At 42.0% G+C, this 25953-nt stretch overlaps 1 protein-coding gene across 10 annotated transcripts in view; it reads left to right on the top strand.

The window, feature by feature from the left end:
• NR3C1 (nuclear receptor subfamily 3 group C member 1) overlaps positions 1 to 25953 on the top strand; it is a 133627-nt gene that overhangs the window by 90274 nt on the left and 17400 nt on the right. For 6 of the 10 annotated variants that reach the window (XM_047778935.1, XM_047778934.1, XM_047778937.1 and 3 more), the window contains exons 3-6: positions 9067 to 9233; positions 14880 to 14996; positions 21785 to 22063; positions 23542 to 23686. In XM_047778935.1, the coding sequence (XP_047634891.1) occupies positions 9067 to 9233; positions 14880 to 14996; positions 21785 to 22063; positions 23542 to 23686 (708 nt within the window). The remainder of the gene's footprint in view (positions 1 to 9066; positions 9234 to 14879; positions 14997 to 21784; positions 22064 to 23541; positions 23687 to 25953) is intronic. The other 4 variants (XM_047778939.1, XM_047778940.1, XM_047778938.1 and 1 more) reach the window with 1 other exon arrangement.

Below are 25953 nucleotides of genomic sequence, written 5' to 3'. Positions count from 1 at the left end.
TGAGCTGCCTCGTGTTCTTTTGCGGAAACGTAGACAGATACCATATACGTAAGTTAACTAAACACATACTGGACACTGTGTAAGACGCCGGTAATGTAAGAGGCCTCAGGCCTGGACCCTGCCTAAGAGGAATTACTGATGGAAATACGCATCAAAACGTACCATGTGTAAAGTGCTACGTGGTAATGCTTAAGAGAATCTAGAAGTTGTCATGGATCAGAAAAGCCATGGCAGATACTCCAGGCTGGAAGAAGCGATCTCAGCACAAACTCTGAGGAGCAACCTGGTGCACAGCAGTCACTTCAGAAATGTTTGTAGAATACAGGATCTCTAAGGTGATTTAAAAAAAAAAAAAAGTTGGAGTTCCTGTCGTGGCTCAGTGGTTAACGAATCTGACTAGGAACCATGAAGTTTCGGGTTCGATCCCTGGCTTGGCTCGGTAGGTTAAGGATCCGACCTTGCCGTGAGCTGTGGTGTAGGTGGCAGATGGGGCTCGGATTCCATGTTGCTGTGACTGTGGTGTAGGCAGCGGTTACAGCTCCAGTTTGACCCCTAGCCTGGGAACCTCCATGTGCCGCGGGGGTGGCCCTAGAAAAGACAAAAGACAAAAAAAAAAAAAAAGAGAGAAAGAGAGGAACCATATTGCGGACCATGTTGGGCTTGTACTGCTTATTACACTGAAGAGCCCCCGAGATTTCAGTCCTGATGGGAAAGATTAGCTTCAGCATCGTGGGGACAGAAGGAAAGAGAAGCAGCCAGAGCCAGGAGGACCACTTAGTCTAAACCATTGCAGTGGTGAAGTCAGAGGGGAGAGAAGGCATGCGTTCGGATGGAGGCAGTCAGAGGAGACAGAAAAGAAGTACGTGACGGAGTGTATAACTAGCATGTGGGAAAGGGTTGGAATTGGCAACTAAGGACTAAAGGTTACTAAGCATAGTAAGAGGAATTCAAGTCTAAGAGTGGATTAAGATACTTAGAAATATGTGGTTGTTGAGGTGGAAATGTGCAACATTTTTGTTTTTCTTGTCAAATATTTTATAGCAGTTGTATTATGAATTACAGTAAACATTCAAAATTCTAGAATTCAGAAATTAGTTTACTTCAAAGCAATGTAAAATGAAATAAAATACAAACTATCAACCCAGTTCTCTATTAAAGTACAAACCCAAAGCAGCCCATGGTTGATGAAGACTGCTTCACCTACAAAGACAAACACGGCTAAAACCAAAGAGGTCTCCCAAAGTCTAAATAACTGTCCCAAATACAAAAGATGGAGGTACAAGCCCCAATTCAGGCTTATAATGTAGTTATGAATAATTATAGTAAAACAGTGGCATTCCGCTGTGGGACCTGTGGGACCTGACACTGAAGATACCTACTGAATAGCTCTGCAGCTCAACTAACTTAGCCAAAAAACGGGAAGATTAGATAGTACCACCTACACTCTAAAGATAAAACTACAAATACATTAGTATATGAGACAAAACAAGTCATGAAAGGACATTTTAGCAAATTCATGACAGGCGAGATTCGGGCTCAGAAACACAACTCCGCAGCCATCAGTGTCAACCCCGGATGCATATTTACAGTGAGATGCAAATTAGAAGGCAGTGCGTCTAACATTGTCTCCGACCTGTTGTTGCCTTACTTGAAGATGTCGCATGCGTAGTTATGCATGTAGTTATCATCCTTGTGTTCTTACGAGGCAAAAGAAAGCAGCAGAGAAAACAAAACCAGAGCTTCATTCTAGAAATAATCCCACAATGAAAGAAGCTTTCCCTACGATTTGCTCCTCTCGCTTGGTCTCTGTGTTCTGTTTACGAGAACACCACTACTGCGCCTTGAAACGCACGCCCCTCCGTGCAGGCTGGAGCAGCGTAACGGAAGACATGAAGCCTGGGGAAGCACTGCCACAAGACTTCATCTGCCAGGAGCTAAGTTACCCGGCATAGTCACCAGACTGAGGACCGAGCCTCCCAAAAAGGAAGAAGAGCATTTTTTTCTGGGAACCATGTAGATTAGACTCTTAAAAAAAGCGTAGGTCGGGTGACCACATTCTCTCTTCATATAAATAAATACACAGGTCCTTCCGAGAAGCCTTCCACAGAGCCCAGTATATTCTTGCCCACCTCCTACTCCTGCGTGTAGCCCCACCCGGGGAAAGAGGGACTGCTTCTTGGGAGTTTATTGATTCAACACCTTCATTTTACAGGCAAGGGCACTGAGGCACAGATGCTCAGTGACAGGCTGTTGGGGTCTTAAGAGATCTAAAAACAGCCATCTCCTCCACCCTCGTCCTTCACTGAAAATGTACGTGGACATTATAGTACAGGTTTTGTTGTTCTGACTTCCTCCTAAGATGAGTGAATACAAATGATGCAAAGTTGGAGGAAACGGCCTCAACATGCACCTAAAGTTAAAATCAGTAGAACCTCCTGCAACAAATGCAAAGCAAAGAGGTTTATCAGTCTTTCTCAGGCTTGCTACGTCATAAGATAAAATGCACTCTGCTAAAACCATTTAACGGAAATATTGTGAAAGCCATATACCCCCAGAGTATTTTCCGGTTTGATTTGAAAACAATTCCATAGCTTATTATCAAACAAATTAGTAATCCTTTAGCAAATGCAGGGCTGAATGGGGAGGCAGAAAATATCATCTTGTATGTACAGCTGAGTATTTACATTCTCCCTCATGAACAAAGATAAGTGCAGGTGACTTCAGCACGTAGAGATCATCTGCTAGCGCTAGTGCTAGAGGAAAAAAATGAAAGTTAATTACTACCTCAAGATGATGGCTAGACCTGTTTAGTCCCTGGCCTCAGCACTGTTTTGAATCTCTTTTTAGACGTGTCTTGAATCAGAATATTTACAGCTGCCTCAGTAGGGCAGGGCAGTTCCATTCTGAAAGACAGTTGAAAGTTTTTACATTAAGTTTCTGGTCCTTGTTGAATTTTCTTTTTTTCTCCACTTTATGTTGCTTAAAGATTTATGGCAAGGGCTTCTTAACCTCAGCCCTATTGACATTGAAACTGGCTAATAAGTTGTTGTGGAAGACTGTCCCCTATGCATTGTGGGAAGTTTAGCAGCATCCGAGCCTCTTCTCATTAGATACCAGTGGCATTTCCCCCGTCGTGACAACCAAAAACATCTCCAGACTTGGCAGATGTCCACTGGGGAGTAGAACTGCTCCCAGTTGAGAACCACTCAATAGCTTTATGCTATTAAAACCCAAACTGGTAAGCCAGCAAGAATATACCTCTTCCATTTGTAACTAGGGAAAATTAATCTCAGTGCAGCAGCTTCATTCCGGGATTTTTTTCCCAGCTTAATATTTGTTACCCGAAATGATAGCAGATTTTTGCCTTTCTTTCCAAAAAACAAATTCTTGCATTTCATTAGAATATGGTTAAGTTCACATAAATTGAAGGCTGAGCCAACCACATCATTTGGGTTTGTAGTAGTTTGTCATCTCTGTTCCTTCTTCCTCTTCCGGGGGAAGGCTCTAACTTAGTACGCAATACTGTACCACTCTGCCAGGCAGATTACAGCCTCCATCTAGAAACAGGGCACTTGAGACTTAGATTCAAAGGCCACCAAGCTATTACATTGCAGTTAGGTTATGAATTCTAGCAAGTCTGACTTAAAGTCCTCATTGTTCTCTGTACCAGCAGTTCCCAAAATGTGGGTCCATGGAGCCCTGGGAGTTCCCAGCCCTTTCAAAACGTCTTCATGATAATATAGTCTTGACTTGCCTTTTTCACCGTGGTGACATTTGCACTTGACGGTACCCAAAGCAGTGATGAGTAGAACTGCTGGCGTCTTCGAGTACTGTAGTCACTCGGAGTTGCAGGAGAAAGCGAGCCAGTTCCATGTGAGCATGTGTTTGAGGAAGCAGTGTACTACGTGTCGCATCTCCACCCTTGAATATGTGTGCCTTGTCCCTGTCTGTCTGTCTGACCCAGCGGGCAGACGTGTAGAGTGTTTGAGTAACGGCTGTGTCTCAAAGGGAAGCGCGTGCAGGGCTGGCAAAGGTGTGAGCCGGACCGACCGCCTTTGCCAGGGCTGTGCGCTGGGGCAAACTGTGGTTCTCAGCCGTGGGTATTTGACGGGCGTCTTCTCAGAAATGACTGAGGTGAGCTTTTCACGTAAAGGAAGACAGCTGGCAGTGTTTGTTGCCAGTCAATAAAATTAGAGCTTTCAGGCAAAATTCAGAATTGGGGGAAACTTGTATCCGCCATCGTGAGCCTGACAAATGCAACGCTTACACTGTATGACGAACTGTGTAAACATTTGGTGGATCTGCGTAGCTGAGTGAACCAGTATTTTCCAAATGACTAAGGCATGATAGTACAGAATCACGTCTGGGTAAAAGATCCATGCAAAGCGCAAGGCAGACCAAAGGGTTTTAATGTTCGCATAGCTACAGAAAGTTCCCCGATAGGGTTTCAGGTTCCACATTGCAATACTAGCCTTTAAAAACCAAACCGTGAAGTTTTGGTGTAGAATCCAGAAAGAATATCTGTAATTACCTCAACATAAGCTTCTGGAGGACCAGTAGCCCTCCTCTGGCTCACAGAGAAGGTTCTTCAGGGCATTTCTCATTCCCTGGGATCCTCCAGAAAGGAAGGAGGAATTGGAGGAGGGAGGAAACAAAAGTTAATTGCCTGTATGTGCCAGTACTTTATATAACTCAAGTATATGATTTACACACAAACTCCTAAAACGGGAATAATAAGGCAACAGACGCAGAGGTTAAGTCAGCGGGCCACTGTTACACAGTTGCGAAAGTGCTGTCGCTAGGATTTGAACCCGGATTTGTCTCCATACATAGCTGAGTGTCTCTTCCTGGCAATACTGCTCTGAAGCAGCCAAAAACACCTTCTGCTCCTACCTGGATCCAGGTGTATAGGTTCGCTGTCATTCCATTAACACATTTTCTTGTGTGATATGACTTCCACTTAGGATACCACCTTTGTGCTCTCGCGCTGCCTGGCGTTCAGGTGCCAGGAAGCACGTGCTGAGGGAAGGGCATCATTGACCTGCATGTGTTCCGTGCCGCTTTAGGTGTGTGAGCAGCTCGCAGAAACCATCCGTGACCATCCATCCATGATCCTCCTTTCCTCAGCTGCTTTTCTGGAAGAGAATTAAACAGGAAAACCCTGCCTTATACATGTATTTTTTCTCTCTCTCTAATGTAAACTCAGTAGCCTCAGGAATAATTTGATGTTCAGCACAATTTCCATTCTGAATGCAAGGCAGCATTCAAGTATTCACCTAGCACAAAGTATTTTGTTCTTTTGACTCTTCACTTAAAAGAAAGCACTCTGGATGTGGTCAGTTCCTAACAGAACCTCTCCACATCTTTAGAATGTTTGACACAGCTGTAAACACACCTTAAGTAATGACCTGGACATTTCAGCTTTTCCATATTCAGAAAGGCTATAACATGCACTCTTCCTCTTGTGTGTTTTTTCTTTCTTTCTGCCATGGGTCTCTTCTTAAAAGATGGTGATTCCATATGGTTTTCCTTGGAATTCTAACCATTTTGGGTCACGTTTGCAATTAAAATCCATTTTGCATTCATCCATTTCTCCCAGTGAGCACTGTGATAGCTCATATTTGTGTGACAAACACTGATTTTTTTTTTCCACTGGTGTCTGTGGTACCCTTGGCAGCTTTCCACGTACTCAGTTCTTATCTGATGTAGCACAGAATGGCTGCCTGAGTTCCAGCTTCTTAGTGGAAGTTTGATCAGTCCATTTATTCATTTACTTTAAACTTTCCTTCTTGTTTGTCATCTCTAGCTCACCTGAGTGGCCTGAAGGTGATTTGTATATTCTCTGATTGTCACTGACAATTCGGAAATGGTGTTCTAGGTTTTAGACTTGTTACTCCACCTTCCCACTTACTTTATACTTACATGATGCTTTTTCATAGACTCTCTGGCTGTCCCGAAAGAGGACAGAATAGACGGTTACTGAGTGCCCGCCAGAGGCAGGAACTATGCTAGGCTTTCTCTCTGTTGCCTTGTTTTCACAACGCACACACTGGTGATGTCCTTCCAGTGTATTTGTGAGGAAACTGAGGCTCAAAGTCGTAGACACCCATCCAAGGTCACAAAAGCTTTGAAATGGTAGAGCTGGGATCTGAACCACAAACAGGCTCCCTGATCAACTTCCAGCAGCTGCGTGACCTCATCTAGAGTTGATGGCATCCTTTTCACAGAGTCGTTGAGAAGACAGATAAGATTCCATTCATGAAAGTGTTTTAAAACTGTAAAGTACTACCAAAACACTGTTTAAACATTCTTAATACGTACGTGTGTACATGTATATAATGTATGTAAATATATATAATTGGTTGAAGAAACAGTAAGAATTAACCTTTCAAATAATCAAATACTACATTTATTTTCCATAAACTTAGTATACAGACAACTGGTTGGTCCCTAAAAATAGATGTCAGCTGACAGAGGTTGGCTGAGCAGATTTTGGAGCATCTTCAGAACAGAAGCCAAGGAAGTTTTTGCTTCCCTAACACATTGCTCTGTTCACTCCCTCCAAGACCTTCCTACTTGTCTATGAAACCATGGCCCGGAGCAGCTCTGCTCCATTAGTCACACATTTCCCTTAATCAGGGGTGGCTCGTGCCAGACCTACAGCAGAGCCATTTCAGGTTATTCTCGTCCCCTGGGGGCTTTCAGTGAGCACTCGGTCCACTCTCCCAGATAGAGCAGGGGGTCAATGCCTGACGACATGGACGCATCCCGAAATTCTCTGTGACACTGCGCAGAAGACAGTCTGAAACCCTGGGGCCTGCTCCCAGAAATGGGGTGGCGGAGGGCTGTCCTGTTGGCTAAGCCTCTAGATTAGACATAGGGTTGCCTAGGCTCGGGAGGCTTCTTTTGAGGACAGAATTTAGGGGGAGGTTTGGGATTTATTGGCTTATTTAAAGTGACATTTATAAAACAAACTGTCATTAACTTTTAAGTTTTACTCCTAAAACAGAATGACACGACTATGTTACTTAATAAGTTTAATTTCTAACCATGCTGATAACCCAAACAATTTAAGTTAGTTTTGTGAATTAGTTTAGGCATATTTGTAATTGAGATTAAGTAATGTTATTAGCTTCACTAATTTAAAAAAAAAAAAAGGTAACATCTAGTCAAAGTGAACAAAATGTCATCTGTTTTGAAGGCTAGACAGATGAAGAAAATCCCAGAGACAGGTAATGGTATGTTTATGAACTTTGTTATGTAGGCAGGTAATGACCAACAGCCCTGACATTCCCAAATCAACAGACGGCTCCCATGCAAACTTCTGAAGAACATGCAACTAGGGAAGAAATGAGCAGTCTCCAGAAACCCTTTCAGAGCCTCTTGGTAGTCACAGAGGTTAGAAAGGTTAGAAACTCTTTTTCAAGTTGCACAATACAGTTTTGGTTCCAAAGTTGGCGTGAAAGTTGAAAATCGCTTGGAAAGATACGACAGGGTAAACCACTGTATCATCTACAGTGAAGGTTGTATAGTTACTTTTTCCTCTAGGATGAAGGGGTCACTTTCTCACTGGCTTATAAAAACATCTTTATAATTAATGCGGCAGAATGTTGAGAACTGGCCGAGTACAAGTAAAGGGTATATCCGCTGCGTGGTTTGAAAATTTCCACATCGACACATCAGGGAAAGAATATGCCTCTTCAGACCCTAACGCTGCCCTCCCCGTGAGAAGTCTACACAAGGAAAACAAGACCTAGTCGGAGAAGCGGATTCCCATTTTCCATCTTCTTCTCCAGGGCACATCTTCACTGAGTGGGGAGGGCAGCATAGTCCTTTACTGTTGAACACCTAGTGCTGGAAAAAGCCTCACTCGATGCAAGCCAGGCTGGAAGGTTAGAGGAGGTAACGTTTCTGCGTCATTCTTTTGTAAGTCATAAAAACTGTCGTTTCAGCTAGGATGACGTTGGGAAGGAGAGATGTTGGACCAAACTCTAATACAGTCATACCTCAGACACACTGCAGTTTGGTTCCAGACCACGGCAAGAAAGCAAATATTGCAGTAAAACCAGTCACAGCAATGTTTGGGTTTCTTAGTGCATGGAGAAGTTATTTCTACGTTATTATGTAGTCTGTTACTTGTGCAACAGCATCATGTCTAAAAAAGCAACGTATGTTCCTTAATTTAAAAATGCATTATGCCAACAACAAAAAAAATACTAGCCATTTGACAAGACAGCGTTGCCACAAAATTTCGTGCAGTATTTGTGAAGTGCAATAAAACAAAGTGCAGTAAAGCAAATTCCGCCTGTTAACCCAAGGAGAGGAATGGGTAGAAATGTAGTGACATGAATTTAGAAAGATGCCTGTACAATACCTTAACGTCAGAGGAAAAAATGATGCCCTAAGCAGTTAAAGGGCAGTTAAAGGGACCTTTTGGGCTTGATGGGTATGTACAGTATTTCTTGATTGTGGTGGTAGTTACACTACTGCCCATTTAACAAAACCCATGAGCTGGGAGTTCCTGCTGTGGCACAGTGAGTTAATGATCTGTCTTATGTCTGTGGAGGCACTGGTTTGATCCTTGGCCCTGTGCAGTGGGTTAAGGATCTGGAGTTACTGCAGCTGTGGCACAGGTCACAGCTCCAGCTCGCATTCGACTCCTGGCCCTGGAACATCCATACACCACAGAGGCAGCAAAAAAGGGAAAAACAAAAACAACTGATCACCTGTACACTTATAAATGGTTAAAGCTCTTGTATGTAAATGATACTTTAATAAACCACTCCTAAGCAACTGAAAATTGTCATACCTAAGTGAAGCACAGTTTCACCATTCTTGTGAAGGGGTAGCTAAAAAGAAGTGAACTCACTTGTAATTTTGTACAGAAGAAGAAGAAAAGAGTGCTGGCATTTATGGAGGTAGGCTATGCTAATGCCCGCTGGTGCTTGAAGCCAGAGCCCGGTGTGAACATGCGCCCTGTGCAGTGAGAAGGTAAGAGAATTGGCTGTGATGCTTCTTTGACAGTCATGACAGTTCCATTTGAACACTTGTTTCTTCCTTCTGTAGCCCTGGAATGAGACCGGATGTAAGTTCTCCTCCATCCAGCTCCTCAGCAGCAACGGGACCACCTCCCAAACTCTGCCTTGTGTGTTCTGATGAAGCTTCGGGATGTCATTATGGGGTCCTGACTTGTGGAAGCTGTAAAGTATTCTTCAAAAGAGCAGTGGAAGGTAGTGTGTGTTTTGAAGAGTTTTGTTTTTTTTTTTTTTGGTTTTGTTTTGTTTTGTTTTCCTCTATTTGGTTCCTGCTTCTTAGAGTGGACTTTGAAATTTCTCTTTTGGGTGAAGCCCTTTAAGGCTAGAAGTCCATAAAAGCAGAGAGAGGGAGGTGCTCCTAAGTCCTCTCGTGGGAAAGGGATACATTTAAAAGCCAACTAGAGGAGTTCCCGTCATGGCTTAACGGTAATGAACCCAACTAGTATCCACGAGGACAAGGGTTCAATCCCTGGCCTTGCTCAGTGGGTTAAGGATCTGGTGTTGCTGTGAGCTGTGGAATAGACCAACAGCTGCAGCTCTGATTCGCCCCCTAGCCTGGGAACCTTCATTTGCTGCAGGTGCAGCCCTAAAAAAAAAAGAAAAAGCCAAACAAAACCAAACTAGAATGAAATCGAGAAGTATTAGTGGACGGGAGGGAGTATCGTGGTCTGGTCAGAGAGCTCGGCTGTAAGAAAGTCCGTCATGAGCAGTGATGGTGTTTGGTTTCATCAGGAACGTAATGCTCACGGTATTAGAATCATGGGCTTTAATTCCCTTAAAGTAGTTGATTTTAAAGCCACCAGCTCTTCTCACCTGGCAAAAAAGCATGATAAAGAGAGCTGTGAGCAGGGAAGTGTTGTGTTTTGTTTGCTCATGAGCCAGGGCCGTGCCACATGGTATCAGTGATCAGTGCAGTCTATGACTTGGCCCTGCCCTGGGGGAGCGGTCACAGTCTATTTGGAAGTCAGAGACGAGTTAACAGTTACAAGGTACAGAGAGTATAATACGGAGGAACAAATGATGAATTGCCTGAGAAGGTTAGGAAAGAAGGCATTTCACTCGACAAATATATAATATAAACTTTACCCTTGTTACAGATTCAGCCTGCTGACAAAGGCAATAACTTCAACTCCTTAAAGAAGGAAAAAATGTATTGCATAAGCAAATTGTTAGAAGTCACACTAAAATTTTCTAATATTATCAGTGAATTCTCTTAGAAAAAACCTATGTAATTTACTTATTTGTAAAGCAGTTGGAAGGCATTGTGGCCTGAATGGATTACCTAAAGCTCTGATTATATTAATTTTAGAGAAATATAATTATCTATTCATTCAGTGCATGAGAAGGATTATTTGGCTTGAGTTGTGTTTGCATATCCTTAAAAGTTAGATGAGTCATTTTCTTTTGTTTGGACTGCTTTTGATACATTAGCAAACTGTGAAATTACTTACGTTACTCCATGGAGAGCACAGGCACACAGGCTTTCACCAGGTTGGTAGCATCGAACCAGAGGCGAGTTGCTAGGTGAAAGCCCACCCCTCTGACAAGGCAGAGGTTGTCATCACAGACCCAAGAAAGGACAAGCTCCTCCGTGTCCTCCTTTTACTTTATTCAGCACTTTGAGTCATTCTTTCCACGATAAAAATGCAGTGATAACAGTATTACACTATTTCTGCATGTAGTAAATATTGACAGATTGAATTCTAAAAATGAAATTCAGAATGAGACAATGGAGCCTTAAAAGAAATAGATTATTTTAAAATTCTTTTCATTCTCCTTCATTTTAACTAAAATCATTATTTCAGAGAGTGTAGCCCAGTGCTCACAGGGACTGAGGGGGTATCATTCTGGCCAAATAGAATACAACTGCAGGAAGGAGGGCAGTCATTGATATTCGGCAAAACAACAATGCCCTGCCTAAAACCACCCAAATGAAATTTAAAAAAAAAAAAAGAAAAGAAAAGCTGAACATACTAAAAATCACTGCAGGCCATGTGCCCTCTGGGCTTAATCCCTTATAAAGTCAGTTAATTTTTGTTTTGAGTTAAAATTTCATTGAGTATATGCTATCCCGCTTCAGAATTTGTATCATTTAAGCATTTCAGTTAAGTATGATGGCTAGATGACATAATTAATACGAGAAGGTTAAAACGTGGACTTTGTTAAGTAAATCCTTTATTCGATTTACATGCTTTCCACGGTCCCTTCGAGCTCTAAAATTCCGTAATGATTTGTGAGCCTAACTCGGAGCAGTTCTTCTGCTTTTCCCTTCGAGACATGATGGAAATGCACTTTAAGCCCAGCTGCATACTTTAGACCACTTTCTTTAACGGTGAAGATATGAAGCTTTATGATTTTCGTTGCACTGCAGTGACCTGAGCTGCTGCAGTTGGCTTCTTAACCCACTGCACGACAGTGGGAACTCCCAAACAGGCTCTTAACCTCAGTGTCACAATGACATCCTGGTATGATCAAAAGTCTTGTCTCCTGGCATTGTGTACTCTTGTAGATACTGAGATAAAAACAATAACAAGGGAATTATCTAATGGCTACCATTTATTGAGTGCTTGTAACGTGTTAGGCACTATTTTAAGAACCTTCTGCACAGCTACCTTTAACCCTTGCAGAAGCTCAGCAAAGTAGGGGCTAATTTTCCACCTTTACCACTGGGGAAGCTGGGGCTCAGGCTAGTAAACATGACTGAGATGAAACAGCAAGGCGGTAGGGCCGCAGTGCAGACCCCGGGCTTCCTGGCACCCTGCGCAGTACACTTTCCAGGGTACCACATCGTCACTGAGAGCAGTAAAGGAATAAGCTCAGGCGACTCTTGCAGTTCACATTGAAAACCTGCGTGCTTCCAATAGGTATACCAACCACAGAAACTCCTACACGTGCCCTTTGCTGTGTTACCCGTTCGCTCAGTATCTTGATCATGTGCATGCATCGCTGTTCTATTTATTACCAAATATTTTCTCAGATCATTGCTTTTTATAACTTAAATTTATTTGTAACAGCTTTACTAATCCCTACTGTATTAGTTGTCTGTTGATGTGTAACAGATTGCCCCCACATCAGTGGACGTTTCTTATGTCATGTAGTTTCTGAGAGGAAGGAGTTCGGGAGCAGCTTATGAGCTGGGTAGTCCTGCCCATGACGCGGTAACATGCAGACGTGGTGGAGGCTGCGGTCACCTGAAGGCTTGACTGGGGCTGGAGGACGTTTACCAGCCCATTCACACTGCCTTTGGCAAGAAGCTTCAGTTCCTTACCACGTGGGCCTCCTCTAGAGCTGCTCTCAACTGAGCAGCTGGCATCCCCCAGGACAAGTGATCCACGAGGGACTGTGACCAGTATGGAAACATAATTTCTTTATACCACAATCTCAGATGTGACACACTGTCACTTCTGCTGCATTTCACTGGGCACAGAGAGCAATCCTGGTACAGTATGGGAAGGGACTCTGTAAGTGTGAATACCAGGAGACCGAGACCATTGGGGCCATCTTGGCGGCTGGTTACCGCGCCTACCAGAAACAGAAACCAGGATCAATTGCCAAAAATAGATTTTTGTATCTTAAAAATAAATGTAATGCACACAAAACAATGTTGAGAAATTCAGGCTGCCTGAAGGCTCTTCTCCTGACATTTACTCTCTTTTTTTAGTTAGAAAAAGAATTTCCCAAGTGGTAGAAGACAAAGAACTCCATAATAATAATAAGACGTCTTATTGTCTTCTCAGAAGGACTGATGGGGAGTGGCTATTAGTGGCACACGGCCATGCTTGTAAACAGTGACCACCAGTCAGAACTCCCCCTTGTATGGATGAGACATGCACAGACTTGTCCAACTTCTGCCTCATAACCAGCAGAGCTGATTTTAACTTTTAAAGTACAGTGCCCCGATCCTAAAGCTCAGATGCTTAATTTTGCTTGAGATATACCTGGGATAAAGAAATCATTATTAAGGAATTCTTGTTGTGGCTTAGCAGTAACGAACCCGACTAGTATCCCTGAGGACGCCGGTTTGATCCCTGGTCATGTTCCCTGGGTTGAGGATCTGCCGTTGCCGTGAGCTGTGGTGTAGGTCGGCAGCTACAGCGCTGGTTCGTCTCCTAGCCTGGGAACTTCTATATGCCACAAGTGCAGCCCTAAAAAGAAAAAAAAAATCATTATTGGCATAATGGGCACATTCTGACCTTTTGGTTAGATATAAATAAAGCATTAGAACTTTTTCCGTGTTTGGCAGTGAGTAATTTTTACACTTGTCCCTTCTAGTAACTCCAGTGATTCAGGGATGTTCTTAGGGGGTAGAATGTCTTTGTATTATAACTGCTTCAATTATGATTATATCTGTTGTTCTGACTTAACTGTACAGAGAGAGAACTGGTAGGTTAGTGCTTCCATTTCATGTCCAAGTAAAGAAGCTCGAAAGCTTGCACAATACGGAAAGGAGCAGAAGCGGCTGGCACAGACATTTGGCACTGGAGGACAACCTGGAACACAGCTGGACTGCAGGCCATTCGTCGGCTCTGTGGCCTAGTCCTCACAAAGAATTGGACCTAATACTGTTAATCATCTACCCAAACTAATGCTTAACAAGCATTATGATTTATCATGTTAGGAAGAACTGAACATGGTTTGATTTCATCTGAGTCCAGTAGGTCACTCTATGCATAAAGAATCTTTTCCCAGACATTAGAACTAAGTATATTCGAACCTAGCAAATTGAAGAAGGCTTACTTTTGAGAAGACAGATATCCTGCAGTCTTCTGAAGACTGTTGCCCTAGCGTAAGGAACGTGGCGTCCTAGTTACTGATTGAGATGTGCTGGTTTTCTGTAGCAGGATCCTTTCCGTTTTTGCCAGGCCTCAGATTGTTTTCTTCAACTAAAGAAAACGACAAGAATGTATATTGAAGGTAGGCAGAGAGTAGGGAGTTTTTTGGTGGTGGGGTTTTTTTTTTGTCTTTTCCTTTCAGATTTCCCTTGAAAATTTTTGTCAGGTGAAAACTCTGCTTGTGCCTCTTGCCACACATCAGTTAACACTGGGTGCCTGAAGACTTCCGATCGTAACGATCTTTAATATTTGGAGTCAAAGAAGCATGTGAAATAATGAACAAATCTCCTTAAGATCTATACACAGTAGTTCAGTTTGCCAAGTCTCTGATTCACCTAACTAACTGCTGGCAGCCTTAGCATAATTAAGATTAAGTGTTTGCCACTTCATTTAAAACTTGGAGGGGGAGTACACTTTATTTGAATATGGTGGTATAGTGTTGAATTGAAGTCATTTTCCCTTTGGGACTCTCGGAGTATTTTTAAACCGGTTTCCTCTTTCTGTAGTTCTCCTAACCATTAAGTTAGAAGTCATAATAAGATAGTGACTACAGAGACTGTCTTCTCACTGTTACGAGAAGAAATGACAGCACAACTCAAAGAGCAGTTCATCCAGAAAGGGATGACCCGTGGTGGGGAGTGACTGGAAAGGCTGGGCAAGAAGCGGGTTTGCGGGGCACTGTTTTGCTCCTTGATCTGAGAACCGACTGCATGGAGGTGTGCAGTTCATGAAAATGCGGTAGGGAATACATTTGTGATGTGTGCACTCTTCTCTGTGTAGGCTACAGTCAAGTCTTTTAATGAACTACGTTTGGTGAGCATATTAGGAACGACTTTCTTTTAAGCTGACCTCTCAACTTCGTAATGGATGTAGGACGTATGCTAATACCTTCCTTAACCAGTGTCTGCAGTCCCTGGCTATGTTCCACCGAAATGAAAAAAGACAGAGTCTTTCCATAAAAATATCCTTGAAGACCTGTGGAATTTTAAAAGTGTTTTTGTTTTCCATATAGGACAGCACAATTATCTTTGTGCTGGAAGAAATGACTGTATCATTGATAAAATTCGAAGAAAAAACTGTCCAGCATGCCGCTACAGAAAGTGTCTTCAAGCTGGAATGAACCTGGAAGGTAAGTATCTAAAATGAATTGTCTCTGTATCCTATAGAAATTCATTTTACTTTTTAAAACATAAGCATATATAATAATTAAAATAGGATTTTAATGAGCGTTTCATATTCTGCATAAATTTACCAGCTCTTACTATACACATTGAATTCAGTGTAGCCAGACTATATACTAAGAAAGAAAATTAGGAGTTTCCATCGTGGCTTAGTGGTTAATGAATCCGACTAGGAACCATGAGGTTGCGGGTTCAATCCCTGGCCTTGCCAGTGGGTTAAGGATCCAGCGTTGCCATGAGCTGAGGTGGAGGTCGCAGACGCAGCTGGGATCCCGAGTTGCTGTGGCTCTGGTGTAGGCCGGCGGCTACAGCTCCGATTGGACCCCTAGCCTGGGAACCTCCATATGCCACAGGAGCGGCCCAAGAAAAGACAAAAAAAAAAAGGAGAATTAGATAATGAAACTTACAAGACTTGAAACATTACTTTGATCTTTCTTATTCCTTTTTTCAACCTCAAAACTATTTGCTAGGGTTATTTCTAACCAGTATACTTACATGTCTAATATTCTGTTACTTACCTGTTACTTGGCAAACACGTGTGCATATGTATGTGTGTTTATTACAGACCTGCAGACTGGCGGGGGTGGTGGGGCTACTGCCCAAGGAGGCGTTGGATGGGTTTTGTTTGTTTTGTTTTTTCAGGAAAGAAATCTAAAACTAGTTCTAAGTTTGAGTTTCATATCCTTGTTTATATAACAAGTTGATCTCATCATTTAAAATCTTTCCTCTGAGAAAAAGTTTGGAATTGCAAGTTCCATGAATGTGGTAGTGGTGACCTTGATTCAGCAAATACTCACCAAGGCAGGCACTAGACATAAAAGGAATAAAACAGTGCCTGCATTCGGGCAGTTTCCTGTTTGCTTAGGTTGCATAGTCAATCGCAAAATGGCATGGCACCCCACAAAAGGAACGGAGCTACAGCAGCCAGAGGAGCGTCCCCTCATTCTGTCCTGAAAGGCAGGGAAAGCTTCCTGGAAGAAGCAACATGAAACTTTAAATCTAGAGAAGCTGAGGAGACGTTAGTTGGCAAATCAGGGCAGAGACATGATCAGATTAGTATTTTGCAAAGACTGAACTTGTACATGGTGGCAGTGGAGGGAGAGTGGAAGCCGTGTGGTTCTTCTGATAGAAGAGAGACGGCTGGTGCTGTCTCGCTCACCCTGTGCGTGTGTGCCGTCCGTTACCAAGCAGGTCTGTGGGAAGTCGCGTGCCCGCGGCCACACACAGCATGATCCTCATGTCTTCACACTACTTTGAGAGCCAGAAAGATGAAATTAGCCCTTTCTTCACCATGGAAAGACTTTGGAAACACACCAATAACTTCGCCTGGTGTGTTTGTTTCTGTTTTTTGTTTTGATTTTTAGGTATGACTAGGTTGCTTCAAGTTTACTGCTAACATGTTAAGCACTGATTTAAAGAAAATGCTAACTGCCCACCTTCTTGTAGGTGCTGCAAAAGCTAGAGATTGATTACAGATCCATGTAGAGGTTCGCTTTCAGTGCCACAAGGGTAATTTTTTTTTTTTAAACAAAACGGGATAGTTATTCCTTACTTTCTTGCATACCAGATCTCTGTGCATATTTTATAGTTTCATTTTTCTGCTCTCCGACCTTTTAAATAAGTGTGTATTAAGGCATGTCCGTTTCTAGTGATTGGTTTATATGTATTCTCCAGGCCCAGTTTTACTACGTTCCTTGAATCCCCACGTTTTCATCTCAGCTATTCTGTATTTAGCTTTGTCTACTCAAAGGACAAACTAAAATAAAATTCTATCATACCACTACTGCAGTATGGTCGTTTACCCAGTAACATTTTTAGATGCTTTCCCAAATAGGCATCAAGCTTATTACCTTTGGTCTTTGGAGCTTTAAGCATATAATGAACCTTCTGAGCAATTCCTCTCCTGTCCCAAGTATAAGGGATTTTTTTTTCCAAGAGAAGATTTTGTTTCAAGTAGTAATTCTGGTGGGGCTGGATGAGTACATTTGTCCCCTTCCTCCGACAATTTAGTAACAACTGTAGTGCCCTTTGCTTTCATCTCACTGGAAGACGACCATGGCAGCGAGTGACACCTGATTTTCTCTGTGTTACCAAATATGTCATCACTGCCATTTCTAGTCAGATCTTTCATTGAAAAGTGGACTTTTTTGAACAAAATTTAAACATACAATTTAAGCTGCCATTTCCCAAAATACTATATTAAAAAACAACCATATGTGCATGCTTTTTTAAGTTGTCACATAAAATGCCGGAAGGGTAGGGAAACTGGCCTTTGTCAAGAGCTACACCATGCTAGTCTTCAGTATACATTCTTCTACTCAGAGGGGTAATTTTGGAGCCTCGTATTAAACACACCCTCAGGTAAAGCCTCGAGTAACCTCCTGTCCACTTACACACCTAATTACAGACTGTTATTTAATAATGTATTAGATATTGGGTAGCATATATCATGTAGTTGATAATGTAATTGTACTTGTAGAAAAATTTAAAGAAAGGCTTTTAAAAATCTGAGTTTTTGTGTATGTGTGATTTTAGTGTGAAAGCCTCACTTTTGTTTTTAATTATTCCAGTATATATAAAACCTTTATTTGGAGTAGGTATGTGTGTGCCCCAGAAATATTTGGCGGGCCCATAATATTTAAGCGTGGAATACATGACTCATCTATTATATTGGTTTTGCTTTTTTTTTTTAAATAGTCTTTCAAAATGTTCTCTTGTTCATCAGAATGCGTCCCCTAAGCCAGGCAGTTTCCTGATAGCCCCAGAGTAATTTTTCAGAAGCAGTCCACCCTCTCAGCACCCTGTTCTCTCCATAAATGAACTTGTGTGATGTGAGTGGTGTATTTGATACTCTTGCCCCACACCAAGTAATTCTCAAGGTTGATTTCAAGGCAACCTTCCTTATTGCTTAAAGTGCCTGGCATTTGAAAACAGGTAAGTTCTTTAATGGTGATCCCAAATGTTTTACACTTACTTCATTTGAAGGTGAATTGTAATTATTCCAAGTTACAGCTTTATTTTTGTCATAATGAGTCAAGTGGAACTTACGGGCAAGGAGGCTTACGATATTAGCAGATTTCGTAACTAATATTTTAAGCTGTTTTAAACTAAATAAGATTAGTGTCATTAAGAATGAAGTTGAGGGAGTTCCCACTGCAGCACAGCAGAAACGAATCCCATTAGAATTCATGAGGCTGAGGGTTTGATCCCTGGCCTTGCTCAATGAGTTAAGGATCTGGCATTGCCACAGTCTGTGGTGTTGGTCGCAGATGCAGCTCAGCTTGGATCCCGGTGCTGCTGTGGTGTTAAGCTGGCAGCTACAGCTCAGATTGGACCACTAGCCTGGGAGCTTACATATGCCTCAAGTGTGGCCCTAAAAAGCAAAAAAAAAAAAATGAAGTCCAGCTATCACAGAATATGACCATTTATGTAGAGATCATATGTTAAGTCTACTGCATGCTCCAAAGGGTCAGGGACTTTATTTAGAATAAAATCTTATTACTGAATAGCTTAAAAGTCATGATTGCTTAAATAAGGCAATTAACAACTCCTTCCTACAGTTATTTGAAAATACATTAGCTCATAGCACACACAACACAGTTGGGCTCGCTCGTGCTTTCTGAGCTTTATTCAGAAGCATCCGTTCTCTCTGAGTATAGATAATCAGTAAGAAATTAGCTAGCTATGTACTGAGTACAGAAGGGGACTTTAAAACCTCCAGCTTGTCATTATCCTTTCTGTGTTCTAATGTGGAGCCTAGAAACATACATTCTGGACAGACTTAAAGTTGGGGTTAATTGAGGGTATTTACAGGACTATTTTAGTGGGATTTAGGATATGTGTGTTTATGTACTTTGTTTTTTTTTTTTTCAGTAGAGAAGTACTTTGAATTTATTTTTTCTGGAAACATACAGATTATTTCTTTTATCATTTATATATATATTTTTTTCTACTGTACAGCATGGTAACCCAGTTACACATGTATACATTCTTTTTTCTCACATTATCATGCTCCATCATAATTGACTAGACAGAGTTCTCAGTGCTACACAGCAGGATCCCATTGCTCATCCATCCCAAAGGCAACATTCTGCATCTATTAACCCCAAGCTCCCACTCCCGCCCCTTCCCCTTTGGCAACCACAAGTCTCTTCGCCAAGTTCATGATTTTCTTTTCTGTGGAAAGGTTCCTTTGTGCCATATATTAGATTCCAGATATAAGTGATATCATATGGCATTTGTCTTTCTCTTTCTGACTCACTTCACTCAGGATCAGAGTCTGTAGTTCCATCCATGTTGCTGCAAATGGCATTATTTTGTTTTTTTTTATGGCCGAGTAGTATTCCATTGCGTATACCACATCTTCCTGATCCAGTCATCTATCAGTGGACATTTGGGTTGTTTCCATGTCTTGGCTATTGTGAACACTGCTGCAATGAACATGCGGATGCATGTGTCTTTTTTAAGTAGAGTTTTGTCCGGATATATGCCCAGGAGTGGGATGGCTGGGTCATATGGTAGATCTATGTATAGTTTTCTAAGGTACCTCCATACCGTTCTCCATAGGGGTTGTACCAGTTTACATTCCCACCAACAGTGCAGGAGGGTTCCCTTTTCTCCACACCCCCTCCAGCGTTTGTTATTTGTGGACTTATGAATGATGGCCATTCTGACTGGTGTGAGGTGGTACCTCAGGGTAGTTTTGATTTGCATTTCTCTAATAATCAGGGATGTTGAGTGTTGTTTCAAGTGCTTGTTGGCCACCTGTATATCTTCCTTGGAGAAATGGCTATTCAGGTCCTTCGCCCATCTTTCATTTGGGTTGTTGGCTTTTTTGCTGTTGAGTTGTATAAGTTGTACTTTACTTTTGCTTTTGAGTTTTAGAATTTTGAGATCTTAGTGTCATTGAGATACCTTGGATTGTTTAAAGGGTTTCCTTATGTGTAGAAGCTCTTCCTTTTTTGAAATTTTGTTACTCCTCTATAAACATGAACTGCGTGAATTTAAAATATTCTAAAACTATGTTTTACTACCAGTTGAGGCAATGATCATTCTTATATAGCACTTAAAGTGTGCCAGGAACTGTTTCATGCATTTTATATATTTTAAGTGATGTAATTATCAGTGGACCCTATGAGGTAAGTACTGATACTATCATTTTACAGAATAGGAAACTGAGGCCCAGGGAATAACTTGCACAGATACCCAATGACTAAATGGCAGAGCCAGGATTTAAGTGCAAACATGTTGGCTGCGTTGTACGCCCTCTCTACGCCACGTCATACCGTGTCTCCAGTGGAGCATGGTCAAATCAGAACAGATCGATCGTGACCGTGTTTCTCTGTCCTGAACTGTTAACTGAGAGCTCTTCACTGTCTCAGCATAGAACACAGGAAGAAAGGGGAGCACCCTAGTCAGTGCAGACGACAGGGGTGTTTCCCTTCTAACACTACCCACTGAAATACAGAGTTCTTACCCCATAGCTGCCCTCCGCAAATGATACATGTTGTCATCTTTGGGACAAAGGATCTAATAATGATTTGTACACGTGATTCGCACTGACTTTTTGCTTAACAAAACGGTTTGCATGCCTGATGACTAAGACAGGTCTATCTCTTCTTTCATGTCTCTGTAGTCCTTGCCCTCCATGCAGCTCTCAGTACGTTCTCTTTAAGAATGCTAAAATTCTTGGCTTGCTTTGGCAGCACATATACTTAAACAAATAGTAGAACAAGTAAGTTCATTTACTAAAAAAAATTATAGACTCCATGTTGTAATTTGATTATACTGTCCCAAACTAAGTCAAAAATAAAAGATAGCTTTATCTTAATAAATGGACACTTTCGGTTTATAGACTCATCTATATAAATCTCATATAAAAGAAATTTCCCACTGGTAAATTATTTACTTTTGGCTTTTTAAGGCCACACCCATGGCATATGGAGGTTCCTAGGCTAGAGGTTGAATTGGATCTGCAGCCACTGGCCTGTACCACAGCTCACAGCAACACCAGATCCTTAACCCACTGAGCGAGGCCAAGGATCCAACATGAGTCCTCATGGATGTTAGATTCGTTACTGCTGAGCCACGACAGGAAGTCCTCCACAAAGATTTTTTAAGTCCCACATAGTATCTATGGTATCAACGTAAAAAGTGGGTTTTTCTGCTATTTGAATCTATGCTGTTTTTAGCATGTGCTCTGCTCTGTCATCATATCATCATACTGTTTTGATAAGGGGCCTTTGTGCAAGGATATAAACAGTATCACTCTCTTCATTGTGTGTATCCACAATTCAGATTAACCTAAGCTGCAATGGCTAGTCTCGTATCACAAACTTAGATTCTTTCTTTCAATTGATAGTAAAAGTAATCTGCCTTATATGATTAAAGAAAAATTTGACTTTGGCGTGAAATGAGATAGAAGTAGAAGAGTCTATGAAAGTGATTTGTTTGTATTTTGACATAATGTGGTAAGACAATTTTATATAAGTACAGCTATGATGAGGAGATAATTGGATTATTTGTAGAGGAAATTAAGAAATGAATGGGTTCCTCTTGATCTTCTGCTTTCAGGAGGAAAGCAATGTGTTCTTCTCTCCTTCCATGTCACTATCATAATTGCTAAATCAAAGAGTTGTCTTTTAAACTAAATAGTTTGAGAAATTTTGAATAAACTGTGCCACCTAGACTTTCCCATTACAATTCATTTGTGTATTTTTTTTTAATATACCCACAGCTCGAAAAACAAAGAAAAAGATAAAAGGAATTCAGCAGGCCACTACAGGAGTCTCACAAGAAACTTCTGAAAATTCTGCTAATAAAACAATAGTTCCTGCAACGCTACCACAGCTCACCCCCACCCTGGTGTCACTGCTGGAAGTCATTGAGCCTGAGGTGTTGTATGCAGGATATGACAGCTCGATTCCAGATTCCACCTGGCGGATCATGACCGCACTCAACATGTTAGGTGGGCGGCAGGTGATTGCGGCAGTGAAATGGGCAAAGGCAATACCAGGTAAGGTGCCAAAGATGCCACACAGCTCAGGTGCGAATCCCAGACTTTTTAAAAAAGGCATTCTTGCTCTTCATCATCCCGGTTGCAAGGCATGTCTTATTTCTCTTACTCGGTTCTAGGGACTCACAAGGGGAGAGTCAGGTAAATACGGCAGCGAAGAGACACAATAATACTTTTCACCACTCCTTGTTTCTAAGATTATTAATCAGAGCATAGTAATTTCAGATAGGATAGAGTAACATCAGAACTAGAGCTCTAAGACTTCACTCAAAATTAATCTCACACGTAAGTCTAGGGGAAGAAAATGTATCATTTTTATCACTTTTAAAAATTAGGGTGTTTGTAAAATTAGTAAAAAAAAAAAAAAATAGTGACACTGTCAAAATGTACCAAAGTAGAATGATTTTGATTCTTCACTAAAATGATACATGTTGAATATAAATTTGAGTTTGTGTTATGAACCCAACTAGTATTCCATGAGGATGCAGGCTCAATCCCTGGTCTTGCTTGTGGGTTAAGGATCTGTCGTTGCCGTGAGCTGTAGTGTAGGTCACAGACGCGGCTCAGATCCTGCGTTGCATGGCTCTGGTGCAGGCCAGGAGCTGCAATTCCAATTTGACCTCTAGCCTGGGTCTTTTCATATGCCATAGGCAAGGCCCTTTTAAAAAGCAAAATAACTAAATAAATTTTATTTAATCTATGGAGTTCCTCTGTGGCTCAGCAGAATCAAATCTGACTAATATCCATGTGGACACAAGTTTGATCCCTGGCCTTGCTCAGTGGATTAAGGATACAGCGTTTCCTCGAGCTGTGGTGTAGGTCCCAGATGTGGCTTGGATCTGGCTTTGCTATGGCTGTGGTGTACCTAGCCTGGGAACTTCCGCAGGTGTGGCCCCAAAAAGTCAAAAAAAATTTTTCACGTAATAGAGAAGTTCCCATATTGGAACCGGATGTAGAACAACAGCGATCAGGATTAATGTCAACTCTGCCATCCCAGAGGACAACTGACAGTCACTCTGCCATCCCAGAGGACAACTGACAGTCTTAAGTTGACACAAACAGAAAATAAGAATGAAGTAGCCTGACCTCCTGTCCTCCCTACTCCATCAAGGGGGAAAGAGGTATCGATAGCAGAGGAGATTTTTTAACTTATATTCACTGAATGAGTAATGTTATAGGCCAGGACTAATGGCTTTCTATTTCATTGCTTAGTAAATAGTGTTTTACTTTTTAAATAGGCAAAAAGTGACAGAAACTGGCTATTTTTGTAAGTTTTCTCGCATAGAATGCTACTGAAAAGCACCGAGGGCTCTGGTCTTCTTATATCAGCTGACAGAGGAAAAGGGTGCCCCTTTTGTGCCTCGCTTCCCGTCTGTCACCGGTCCTCCCCCACTGTCTTCGGCACTTCCCGGGGAGATGATTCTCTCCTGGGCAGCTTGAGTGTTTCCTCCGTCCTACCTGTACTTCTCTGAATTCAGGATTCAGGAACTTACACCTGGATGACCAAATGACCCTCCTGCAGTATTCATGGATGTTTCTCATGGCGTTCGCCCTGGGGTGGAGATCATACAGACAATCAAGTGCCAGCTTGCTGTGTTTTGCTCCTGATCTGGTTATTAATGAGTAAGTCATTTATGAGTCATTTTCCCCGTATTCATATTCATTCAGGAATGAATCAGTCCTACCAGGTATCTTGGAAGTGGGCAACCTTGCAGTAAAGTTGTTGGTGGTCAGTGCTTAAGGCAGACCGCGTAAAGTGCAGGACAAATCGCATAATCGCGTGTGCCATTCGCACTGTCCCAGGACCTATTTAAGGACTTTTTTTAACAGCATTTCCTGGGGCCAGTGCACTCTTTAGTGAGTAGAAAGGAATCTTACAACCCTATTCCAGAAAGGAAACAGCATGATAAAATCCATGTGGATCTTGCTTTCAATAAGGGTAATTACAAATGAAACTAGACTGAGGGGATGGCAGGTGTGGACCCAGAGACAGGAGGTATCTCTTTCCATGGCAAGGCTCATTCAATGTTTACCACTTGGAAAGAACACAGGAACAAGTTTTGTTTTTTGTTTTTTAATTTGGGAAAGAACCAGCCATGCTTTAAGATTTGATAAATCAGCTATTCTCTCATCCTCTAGGCCTGTGCTTCTACGTGTGAAATATTTTAGGCGCCCATTCCCACTTAGCTCATGGCAGTTGTTTCCTAACTGGTTTTCTGCTTCTGGTGTATCCTCCAGCATGCTGACTAGTCTTTTTCTTCCTAATGCACATGTATCTCCCCAGCCTGTCTTCAGTGAACACCAGGGCACACCCGGAGTGCTCTCTGGCTTTGTATAGTCTGGCCTCGCTTCCTCTCTTCACTGTTCCTTCACAAACTCTGGGTTCACCCTCAGATCATCTGTTCTTCAAACACACCCCCAGCTCTTGCTGGTCACACGCTACGTAAAAGCTCTCTGAACTGTCCCTCCCTGGTATCACTTTCTACCTTCTTTTGCCACTCGTTTGTGCTCATAGCTTATCTCCTTTATGTATAACATGCAAAGAGGGAATTCATACACACACATATCCATGGTCTGGGCAGAGTGATAAATGAAGCAGATTTCTGTTTGTGTGGAAAAAGATGGAGATTTTTAAACTGTGAGTGCCGGGTGCTGTTGACTACAGGTTCTAAAATAATTAAGGAAATGTTAATTCGTCTCACTGTAGTCTATGTGAGTTAATCTATCATTAGGAGTTGGGGTTTAGAACTAGATGCCATATTAAAAGCAACAGTGACAATTTAATTATGGCCAGAGTGGCAAGGAGTTTGGAAATTAACGTCACCTGATGAACAGGGGCTACATGGAGGAAAGAGAAAGGGGCGCTGCGGGCTCTGAGGACAGTCTAAAAAGATGTCCTCTGAAGATAAAGCAGGCATACTGTTTTATCTGTTGAGGATGCCAGGCACAAAAATAATGGGTAGAAGTTATAGAAAACATCTATTTGAGCTTGAGTGAGAAGTGAGAGGGCTTAGCTTGCCTTAGGATGTAGTAAGCTCAAATTATTGTTTCAGTAGAGACTGGCTGACACTAGTTCCAGACACTTAACTTTTGAGTTAAACTTGGTATTATTTCTCTATTGGAGATACTCATTTTCCAGCACAGTATTCATTCAGTGATATTTGAGTAATTACCAAGTGCCAGACATATTAAGAGCTTGAGCTATAATAGATGAGGCCTTTTGCTAACACACTGCTGTGGAAAATCAAATAAATAAATGGCCAAAATTGTTTCAGAGAGGCAGGGTATAATAGGGAGGTGGGGGGAGAGGGACATGAGCTCCTTAGATTGGGGGACCACAGAAGACCTCCCTAAAGAGCACGGTGCTGTATGCAAGGGCACTGCAGAGATGAGTACAAAGGCTAGCAACAACCTTGGCATGGAGGAGACATTGAGAAAAAGCCACTGAGGATGTACTGTGAGTTCAGAGGCGTGGACAGGGGCCAAGTCAAGCTGAATCTTGAAGGCCATGAAATAGAATCTAGATTTATTGTAGGAGCATGAAGTCAGTGCTGGGGTGGGGGTTCAGATAGAGGAAAATCATGAGGGAAAGTGGATTACAGGAGAACGGTACTTTCATACCCTCATATGTGCCTGGTACCTACTAGACGAGAACTATAGCAGAGAACAAGACAAACAGGGCCCCCTGACTCACGCTTTATTTACTGCATACAGTTAACCACCAAATAAGCAGAATAATTTCAGACTGTGATAGGGCTTTTACTAGAGAGAGGCCTGTTCAAGATAAGGTGGATAATGGCTTCTAGGAGGAGGTGTCATTTGAGCTAAGACCGGAAGGAGAAGCCAAGGCTTCTAAGTGAGAACATGACGAAAGGCATGTGAAATACAGG

Source organism: Phacochoerus africanus, chromosome 4, assembly GCF_016906955.1.
Source record: "Phacochoerus africanus isolate WHEZ1 chromosome 4, ROS_Pafr_v1, whole genome shotgun sequence".
NCBI classification, from domain to species: Eukaryota; Metazoa; Chordata; class Mammalia; order Artiodactyla; family Suidae; genus Phacochoerus; species Phacochoerus africanus.
This window is presented reverse-complemented; position numbering and strand designations above follow the sequence as displayed.